Below are 11,061 nucleotides of genomic sequence, written 5' to 3'. Positions count from 1 at the left end.
CTTAGTGCCTTGCCATTGCTGAAGCTGGTTTTGAACTCTCCATCCTCCTATCTCAGCCTCCCAAGCTGCTGGAATTACAGGCATGTGCCACAACATCTGGCTCATATTTTAATGTTTACTAGCAAGATGATTTAGTGAAGGTTACAGGTGTGGGCTTTGGAGTCAAATAGTCAAGGCTGAACCTTTCCATCCATTATTTTCAAGACCTTTCTGGAATGTAATTTATTTGTGAACAGGTCTATTATATAAGGGTACTGTGAAGATGAGAGGACACAGTACACTGAAACACTTAACATAGGGAGAGTACAGGGTATGTGTATGTGCTCAACAAATTTAGCTATGATAATTATTTCCATGCCCAATAAATCACCAGAATCTGAGCTCCCCAAAAGTTTAGAATGCTTTCCAAAGACTTAGTGAATGGATATAACTTCAAAATTCTCTTTGTCTCTGCCCCAGCATAGACTCTGGCACATGGTAACCAGCACTCAGTATGTGTATATTGAATTAATACATATATGCATGCACTGAAGTCAGGAGAGGCCAATAACTATGAACCTCATCCATTAGTGGACTGCAGATGAGTCAGTCCTGTGCACACAATGCATGGTACTGAATAAAGTAAATGGAAAAATTCTGTTTCATGGCCAGTGACCAAAGCTGAACCATTTAGCAAATGGGAGTGAGCCAGGCAGGGAGTAGAACTGACTACATATATATTATCTCATTCCTACTTTAGGAAAAGCAACTTTTTATAAATGCTTTAATATCTAGTTTCAAAGCAATATTTCTTTCATTTAAAAAAATATTTATTTTTCAATTGTAGTTGGACACAATACCTTTATTTTACTTACTTATTTTTATGTAATGCTGAGGATTGAACCCAGGGTCTTGCACGTGCGAACGCTCTACCACTGAGCCACAACCCCAGCCTGTCAAAGCAATATTTCTATATGTATATAAAATGTACTCAATTCACTGAAATAATATGATAACAGTGTAGTAGAGAAAAGGGGGAGCCAGGTGTGGTGGCACATGCCTGTAATTCCAGCGACTCAGAGGGCTGAGGCAGGAGGATCACAAGTTTGATGCCAGACTCAGCAATATAGTGAAACTTTCAACAGAGAACTTCATCTCAAAAAAAAAAAAAAAAAAGGATGTAATCCAGGGCAAAGTGCCCCTGGGTTAAATCCTCAAAACACACTTACAGACACACACAAGCATGGAGGCGAGGAGGGGTGGGGGTGGGGGGGGGGGAGAAGGAAGGAAAGAAAGAAAAAGGGGAGAAAATTTCTCAGGATCCCCAAAACCAAATCTTACCACTATAATCATGGTTTGTTTTCTCTGTAATGTTGTTGGTTAAATGATGCCCATGGTAACCAGGAAGCATATATGTAATATGTATGTATATATGTGTGTGTATGTATGTGTATATATATAAAACCTTTGTCTTCTGAAGTAAAATCTGCAAAATTTGTTACATAAATTAAAATATTTGAAAAGCACTTTGACATTCTTGAAAAAGGCTGATGTAATGTGATAAAAGCAATTCCTGTTTCATTTCTATAATATTATCCAGTTCCCTTTTTTTTTTTTTTTTTTTTTACTGGAGATTGAACCTAGAGACACTTTACCATTGAGCTACATCCCAGCACCCCCCCCCCCCCTTTTTTTTTTTTTAATTTTTAAGACAGGGTCTCATTAAGTTTTTTAGGGCCTTGGTAAATTGCTGAGACTGAACTTGAACTTGTCATCCTCCTGCTCAGACTCTAAAGCTGCTGGGATTACAGGCATGCACCACCATGCCAGGCATCCTATCCAATTTTTGACTAGCCATTGGCCTATAGGTCACTTTTGTATTTTTCTTTTTAAATGTGTCATTTTAGGGTAACACTTCATCTCCTTTGTGGAAAGAAATAAAGGGAAAATGTAGATAAGTGTAAAGGAAGAAGGGGAAGAGGAGACAGGGAAGAAGAGGCAACAATTGGATGTGAGAAAGTTCTGGACTTACTGTTAGAATTTCTGGATGCTACTTCTGCTCCATTTACAGACCTGTGATTCTGGGTAAACTACTTAATTTCCCTGGGCTTTTTCCTCATTTGCCAAGTTGCAGGGGAAGTGTTAGTGAGGAAGGCTCATTAGATGGTTTCTAAGTGCACTTCTGCTTTTATTACTCTATATAATGGGTCAGAAAACTGTGGCCAGCAAGACAAACCCTGCTGGCACCAGTTTTTGTATACCTGTAAGGTTACAATGTTTTTTACTTTTTTTTTTTTTTCCTTCTAGTACTGGGGATCAAACCCAGGGCCTCACATTTGCTGGGAAAGAGCTCTACCACTGATCCACATCCCAGCCGTTGCCTTTTAGATTTGTAAATGGTTGGGGAAAAAATTAAAATAATAATATTTCATGACATGTAAATTACATAAAATGAAATTTTCCTATAAGTGTTTTCGGAATATAGCCAAATATTTCTTATGTATTATCTCTGGCCAGTTTCATGCCAAGACATTGCCTATTGAGTATTTGCCACAGAAAACTCAAGGCCCATAAATCCAAAAATATTTACTATGTGGCCCCTTGCAGAAAAAGCTTGCCTACATCTGTTCTAGGTACAGTATATTTAGTTTATTTACTCATTTTGGGTTGATCCATCTCTTTTATATGAAATATGTGCTCATCAGGTATTTTTCCAAATGTATTATAATTCATAAATTGTTCTCTTTCCTAAAAGGAGGGACTCAGTTTGCTTTGTTCACCATTGCACTCCTGGTGCTATACAGTGTTGGCACATAACAGCGGCTCCGCATTTGTTATTGGATAAGCACTCTATCACCAGTGCTAAGCCACAGATTTCGGACTTCCAAAGGAATTTCTTACCTAATAAAACTAAGTTGCCTATTTTGGTAATTTTAAAATTCTTCTTTAATATTATTTTTAAAACCTCTTTTGCTAATCAAAATTCTCCCTGAAGAAAACAGGGAGAATTTTTACACAAACTTATCGGAATAATTTCCCCCCTAAGGCATTTATTAATAATACTAGTAAAAATGAAATGGCCTCAGTCTTCTACATCCGTGCGCCACGTTTTTAAAGTGACGATTACTGGATTCCAAGGTATGGTTGTCAGAAACATTCTGCGTAATTTAAGCACAGCGGTAAAAAAAAATACAGGCACGAGTGCGGATCAAAACGAGTGTGTAAGGAAAAAAGTAAGATTTTGCATTATTTGCAGTGTGTCGAATGTGACCCTACTGCACGTTGTGTTGCAGATTTACTACAGCTGAGTCATTTCGGGACACGAGTGTGGGTTTCCAGGAAAAACGAGAGGAAGGAACCAGGATAAGGGGCTCGCCGGGTTCCCCCAGGCACTCCCAACAGCAGACACCGGTATTCCGCGGCGGGCGACGGCGTGGTCCAAAAAGGCGCCGCGGCCCCTTTAAGAGGCACAGCACCTTCTCCAAGATACCATCTTGCACCAGGAGTTCACTTAAGCTCTCCACCTACCTTGCTATATCCCTCCTCCCTAACTGGGTACGGCCGGCCGGCGGGGAGAGCGAGCCTTTTCATTGGCTTTGCGCGCACGGCCCTCTCTCTTCTATTGGGTATCACACCCGCCACTCGTCATTATCTCCCGCCCACCTGAGCCTTCGGGCTAGGTTGAGTGAGGGCTCTTGGGTTAGTTCCTGTTAGGCCCCAGCCGGGGGAGTAGGTTGAAGTCTCGTAAGATGCCCGGTGGGCTAAGATACTGGGGGTTGTGAAGGGAGCGTGAGGAGGCGGCGAGTGGAGACCCACGGCAGGCCTGAAGAAGAGCGGCGGCCGAGCCCGCCTTCCCTGCACCATGCTCATAGAGGATGTGGATGCCCTCAAGTCCTGGCTGGCCAAGTTACTGGAGCCGATGTGAGTGAGCCTGGCAGGGCCGGGGCCGGCGAACGTGGGCGTTGGGGGCCCGCGGGGGCGTGGGGGAGGGGAGGCGGCGTGAGGTGGGCGGCGCGGCGGGGCGGCGGTGGGGAGGTCCCGGCGACGTCTTCTCTGTAGTACTATCACCATTGTGGGGGGGAAGGGAGGCGGAGGGAGAGGGAGAGCGAGGGGCGTAGAGGCGGTGTTGATGTGGGGTTGAGGGGGGGTCACGAGGACGGCGAGGGCTTTTAAAATATGCCTATTGGGGTAATGAAATTTAAAATACTGCTGTTTGAGATCTGAGGGAGATGGCAGGGCTATCGAGGGATTTTTAAATGTGAATAATCAAATCTTGAAGGAGACAGCAGGATCGAGGGCTTTACAAACCAGTATTAATCCAGGACTAATAGATCTAGAAGCAGAGTATCGAGGGCCTTTTCAAAATATTAGGGAAGAAAGAGGTAGTAGGGACTTTGATGCTATGTAGCTATTGGTGAGCTCGAAGGGTTCAAGAGTATTGAAGGATTTGAAAAATGTTATGGAGGAGCCGAAAGGGTATGTGGGCATCAGAGGGTTTTAAAAATTATTGGGGAGCTGATAAGTGTGGCAGTAAGGGTATTCAGGGTTTTTAAAGTATTATTGAGGAGTTGATAATACTAAGAGAACCAACCAATGATTTTTAGTTGTCATGGGAGGTTAGGAAAAAATTGAGAATTTTAAAAATAAGTTTGAGGATTGAAAGAACTACACTTGGACGTAATATTGGTGGAAGGGTTTAAGGGGTATACCTGCAACATCTAGGGATTTTTTTTTTATTAGATACGGGGTGTTGGAGGAGTAAATGGGGTAGTAGAAAGAATAAGGGTTTTGTAAATATTGATGAAAGATTGATAGCACAACTGAAGTTAATTGGGGTTTAGGATTGTTGTTGAAGCACTGAAAAGAAACAAGAAACCTGTCCTTTTAATATATTTTGAGTAGCGTAGCGTTAGATAGTTGTGAAAATATTATCAGATGCTTGAAGAGGATATAGTAGAGGCATCAACTTTCTGTTTTATAGTTACTTTAAGGAGGTAGGGTTGTGTAGAGTGTTTATTTGTGGGGACTCTGGGATAAAAATCTGTGGAACAATCTTCTAGGATCAGGAAAGAAAAGGCCAGCTCCTTGAATGTGCATCTTACTTTTTCTACAACCAATTCTTTTGGAAGAGGGCACCGGAAGGGAATAGAGGGGAAGGGATCATTTCCTGCCCCCTCCTCATTTCTGCTTCTTTTCCTCTTATTGGAGGTTAGGCCTTGAAGAAGGAGAGTTAGAGAAAGGATGGGCAGGTTTTGATTCATTAGATTAGATTGCTTTAGTGGAAAAATTGAGTGTTTTTCAGGGGGTGGAAATACAGAGTAGTTTTGGTAGTGTGGAGGCAGGGTAAATTGGTGCTGTTGGGAGACTGTCAAGCTACTTCCCTGTTAATCTATTTCCTGGGTCCCCCTGAGAAACCTGGTAACTAATTGTTTTTGTTTTGCTACTTTGGTTTCTTGGGTTGGGAAGGCAATATCTAGGAAGACAAGTTTTATGAGTTCATTGTATTAGTTGGGAAGGGAGGAAACATTAGGGGAATTTTGATGTCTGAAGTTGTATTTGCATTAGCAGAATGAGAAGTGCGTGAGTACAGCATGGGTATAAATAAATGAATGAATAAATGTGAAATTAGGGCTTCTGAGTTTTAAATTAGTGGTGGTCTAGTTAGTGTGAAAGTGGCTTCTGGACACACTTGAAAGTTTTGTAGAATATGAGCTCCTTGAATGTACATCTTACTTTTTCTACAAATAAAAAGGTTTGGGCACAAAGATGGAAATGGATTGTGAAGGTTGGAAATTAGATAAATTTAGTGAAATTGACCATATGTGTCTTTTATCAAGACTGATAAAAGGTATGTATATTTAAAAAATTAGTTACCTTTTCTTGAAAATTAGTTATCTTTTGTATTATTAAACATAAAATTGACTTTGTATACTTGCTATTTCAGTTGCCTTTTTTTTTTTCTTTTGTGGTGCTAGGGATTGAACCCAGGGCCTTATGCATGCAAGGCAAACACTCTACCAACTGAGCTATATCCCCAGCCCTCTGTTGCCTTTTTTTTAAAAAAACTATTTTCCATGTAAGCTCTGATTTTGTTTGTTGGTAGAGATCTTTTAAAAAGTATTAAATGTTCATTTTATGACTTGGATGGAAGGTAACAATTTTTAAAAATTATAGTTGATTGCTTTTTCTTTTTGAAAAAATTCTTTAAAATGTGCTATTCTGAGTGATTTTTTTTAATATTTATTTTTCAGTTTTCAGTGGACACAACATCTTTATTTTATTTTTATGTAGTGCTAAGGATCGAACCCAGCGCCCTGCGCATGCCAGGCGAGTGCGTTATGGCTTGAGCCACATCCCCAGCCCGGTTCTTTTTTTTTAATGTCAAATTTTAGTTTGAGTAGAAACTTTATTTTACTAAGCATGTTCACGAGATTTTTTTGGCTGGAGTAAATATAATTATTTTGTAATTTTCTTGAGTAAAACATATTTTAAAATAATTATAATTATTTGAATTTAATTTTCCCATTTGAGTTAATGTTTTACTTAAAGTCCACTTTCTACTTTTTTTTTTTTCTTAAAAAAATTTTTTTTAAGCTGGGAACAGGGACACATGCATATCATCCCAATGGCTTGGGAGGCTGAGGCAGGAAGATTTCAAGTTCAAAGCCAGTCTCAGCAACTTAGTGAGGCCCTTAAAAACTTAGTGAGACATGTCTCAAAAAATAAAAAGGGCAGGGCATGTGACTCAGTGGTTAAGCTACCCTGGGTTCAATCCCTGGTGCCAAAAATAGTTATTTAGAAAAAAAGTTTTTTTTCACTCATTTAATGTTTTTTTTTTAAAAAAAGGTCTGGGCTGGAGATATTACAGAGTACTTGTCTCACATGTGCAAGGCCTTAGTTTCCCAGTACAGCAAAAATAAATAAGTAAAAATTAAAAAAGACCTAAAATCACTACTCAGACTTTAACAATGTAGGTGGTTTCCTGAAGTGACAAATATGCTTACGTTTAACTCACATAAGTATTGGTTTTGGAGGGAGATATTAATAAGAAATAGAAAATGCAATATGAATATTATATTTTCATTCTTGCTATATTATGGAGGTTATTTTTTGTTTATATGTCCTAAAATATGATAAATGGTATGCTAAAGTGGGTTGTATTTGTAAATTTATTTTTTTGCATATTCCAGATTCAAAAAAATTTTCATGGCAGATTGACATGTTGCTACAACATAGCATTTCAGAGCAGTTGTTAGTCTTTGAGATAAAGTAGTTGCAGTGTCTAGGTTGGAATCTATGGTTGTGCACATGATTTCTTGTTGCACTTTCTTAGTTAGCATAATTTGCCTTAACTAAATTTATAAAAGCGTCTCATTTTTAGGAGGTTTCAATCATGTTGCATCTTGTCATTGATGAAACAAAGGTATGTAGCAGGTATTTTTAAACCAATGCAATTTGCATGTGATTATTTCCTATACACAAATGGTTAGAGCTTATCTATTGCCTTCTCCTTTTGTAGATATGGAACTCTTATTAATCTTACTAGTGGAAAGATGGAAGGAGGGAGACTGGAAGAAATAACCCGTTAGTTACCTTAGCTGGCTGGAGAAACACAAATCAGCAACCTTTTTTCTTGGCAATCCATTAAAGGGGAGGGATACCATATTTTAGTCAAGAAGTTTTATTTCTTTGTTAGAGGTGCAGGAACAGACTGGAGTAGCAGGTCTTGTTTGGGGTCTTCATCTTTCCCCCATGATATTGTAGTGAGAGATAAGACGAAGGGATTATGCACAATTTAGAGTTGTTGTTTCATTCTGTGAGAATTGACTACTTATTTTAAGTATGTGAACCCCTTAAAAATAAGATTCTAAGAAAATCCAGGAGATAAATGAATCACTGAAGAAATTTCTGCAAGTTTAGAAAAAGTTCAGGCAAGCGTTTTTCAGTAACAAATCTGCATTTCTACCAAAACATTATATTTAATGGGGAATTTTAGGAAGTTATTTTATATTTACAAAACATAAATGAACATTTGCTGCTGCTTTTTAGACTTAATAGATAAATTTATCTTTATGTTTTTCTTTTCCCTGCTTTGGTGCTAGGGATCAAGTTCAGGGCCTTGTACATAACAAGAAAGTCTTCTATGAGTGAGCTATATCTACAGCTCTTGGTATATGCTTTTAAAAGAGTAATGGATTTTTAAAACTTGTTAAATAGTGTCTGTTTGTGTATACTAATGGAGCATTATTTTAGAATTGGAGAATTTGGAGAAATTGTCTGACCTTTTTCTCTTTATTTATTTATTTATTTATTTACATGCAGTCCTAAGAAGGGATTATTATTTGAACCCAGTGCCTCACACATACTAGGCAAGGGCTCTACCACTGAGCCATAACCCAAGCTCCTAACCTTTTTCTCTTAAACAGATATATTAGCTTTTTAGATGGGTGCCTAACAAAAATTGTATATTAATGATGCAGACTAAAAAGTGATTTGTGTACCTTAATCATACTATAATATAAATTTTATGATTTTTGAAATAAAATATACATTAAACTTTCTGCAAAATTATACATATTTTTTTGGTACCAGGGATTGGTACCAAAAGGTTTAACTACTGAGCCACATCCCCAGTCCTATTTTTTATTTTTATTTTTTTGCTTATTTATTTATTTAAGGTACTGGGGATTGAACTTGGGCACTCAACCACTGAGCCACATCCCCAGCCCCATTTTGTAGTTTATTATAGAGACAGGGTCTCACTGAGTTGCTTAGCACCTCACTTTTGCTGAGGCTAGCTTTGAACTCTCCATCCTCCTGCCTCAGTCTCCTGAGCCGCAGGGATCATAGGCATGCTTCGCTGTACCCAGCTTCTATTTTTTTTTAGTTTTAGACAGATTCTCACTAGGTTGCTTACAGTCTCACTAAATTGCTAAGGCTGCCTTGAACCTGTGGTCCTCCTGCCTCAGCCTCCTGAGCTGCTGGGTTTATAGGCATGTACCACCATGCCCAGCAAAAATATCTTATTAATGTTAAGCACCACTACCATTTAAAATAATATTCATCAGATTTATGCAGGCTAGAGTCTTATTGCAGGTTCCATAAGTAGGAACAGAAATAGCTAATGAAAGTCTGATTTGGTATGCAGTTTCTGTGAATTCTGGCCATATCAAAGTCTTTTTAATTTTTTTTGTAGTTATAGATGGACAGAATGCCTTTATTTTATTTGTTTATTTTTATGTGGTGCTGAGGGTTGAACCCAGTGCCTCACGCATGCTAGGCAAGCGCTCTGCTGCTGAGCTACAGCCCTAGCCCTATATCAGATTCTTTTTAAAAAATTCTTTTGGGGGGGGCTAGGGTTGTAGCTCAGCAGTAGAGCACTCACCTAGCACATGTGGGTTCAATCCTCAGCACCACATAAAAATAAATAAATAAAGGTATTGTGTCCAACTACACCTAAAAAATAAATATTAAAAAAAATTCTTTTTGATACTGGCAGTTGAACCCAGGTATGCTTATCCACTGAGCCACATCCCCAGCTATTTTTATTTTTTTGAGACAGGTCTTGCTAAGTTGCCGAGGCTGACTTTGAACTTGTGATCATCCTGTCTCAGCCTTCCCAGCTCCGTACTCAAGTCTTTTTAAAAATATTCTAGAAGGTTGAATATGTTGTCATCTTGGAGTATATATTGGAAAATACAGTAATAAGATTAACAAAGATTATTTTATTGGTTCATATTCATTGGTTTTGTGGTCATGGCAGGTATGTATACATGTGAATGCTAGAATTTACATGTGGCTAATAGGTTTGCAATCCTTACCAAGTTAAACTCTGGCTGGTAATCTCTATGGTTACTCAAATGGGAGGAAAAATTATTATCTTGCTGTTGTTAGACGTGATCTCCTGATTAACTGGGTTAAATGATTATTTTGCTGCTACATTTTTAAGACTGAGAAGTACTAATAATTTTCTGAATTGTACCAGTGGTTTCAAAGAATCAGTGTACCTCTTACATACTGTGGAACTTAAGGAGACTATTTCCTGTTTCATAGGAAAGGTCTTATTTTGTCCAGAGACTTCTTGGCAAGTTTTGGTTTACTGAATTAAGAACATATTTGTTCGTTTGTCCTTGATCTCCCTCCTAAATATATCTGACTTCATTCTTCCTGGCCCAATAGTTATAGAGCAGAAGCCAGAAGTTGCTTTTATAGCTCTGTGTTTCCTACCACTCTCTAGGCTCATCTTCTCACAGTGTCATTACTTATATCTTTATTAATCTCTTTTTATATCATTTGTTGTTTTACGTATGATTATTTTCATACTCATCTCTTGGTCATGTGACTGAAGGGCAAGATCTGTCTTGCTCAGAGTAATTCTATTACCAAGCAAGATGCGTGGCACTTATTTAACAGTCAATATTTAAATGAATGAGCATCCTCAAATATGTTTAGATTGTTTTGACAATTAGAAAAGTGAAATTGGGTTGGGGATATAACTTAATAGTAGAATGCTTGCTTAGCATGCTCAAGACCCTGGGTTGGATTTCCCCACCGCAAAAAAAAAAAAATATTGAGCCCAGGAACATTCTGCTTCTGAGGTACATCCCTAGCTCTTTTTTCTTAAATTTTGAGACAGGTTCTTGCTAAGATGCCCAAGTTGATCTTGAATTCGCAAACCTCCTGTCTCAACCTCCTGAGAGTCGTTGGGGTTACAGATTCACTGGGATTATAGCTCCTACTGCTTTAGGAGTTATAGTCCAAATATCAAAATGGTGTTTTGCAACCAACAGATGTTACATGTATATTTTTCACCCCAAATCTTGTTGTGTTTCTTTCATAACTTATTCTTTCATGAAAGCACTTAATTAAGATTAAAGAAGCTGGGCATGGTGGTGCATACCTCTAATCCCAGCAGCTCGGGAGACTGAGGCAGGCAGATCATGAATTCAAAGCCAGCTTCAGCAATTTAGTGAGGCCTAAGCAACTTAGCAAGACTCTGTCTCTAATAAAATATAAAAAAGGGCTGGAGATGTAGCTCAGTGGTTAAGCACTACTGGGTTCAATCCCCAGTACCTCTCCGCC

The 11,061-nt window shown here is 38.5% G+C and overlaps 1 protein-coding gene across 5 annotated transcripts in view; it reads left to right on the top strand.

The window, feature by feature from the left end:
• Positions 1–3,647: 3,647 nt before the first annotated feature.
• Positions 3,648–11,061, top strand: part of Rbm27 (RNA binding motif protein 27) — a 76,220-nt gene continuing 68,806 nt past the window's right edge. For all 5 annotated transcript variants that reach the window (XM_027927738.2, XM_027927737.2, XM_071612265.1 and 2 more), the window contains exon 1: positions 3,648–3,900. In XM_027927738.2, the coding sequence (XP_027783539.1) occupies positions 3,842–3,900 (59 nt within the window). In that variant the 5' untranslated portion in view covers positions 3,648–3,841. The remainder of the gene's footprint in view (positions 3,901–11,061) is intronic.

This window comes from Marmota flaviventris, chromosome 5 (genome assembly GCF_047511675.1).
Source record: "Marmota flaviventris isolate mMarFla1 chromosome 5, mMarFla1.hap1, whole genome shotgun sequence".
NCBI classification, from domain to species: Eukaryota; Metazoa; Chordata; class Mammalia; order Rodentia; family Sciuridae; genus Marmota; species Marmota flaviventris.
This window is presented reverse-complemented; position numbering and strand designations above follow the sequence as displayed.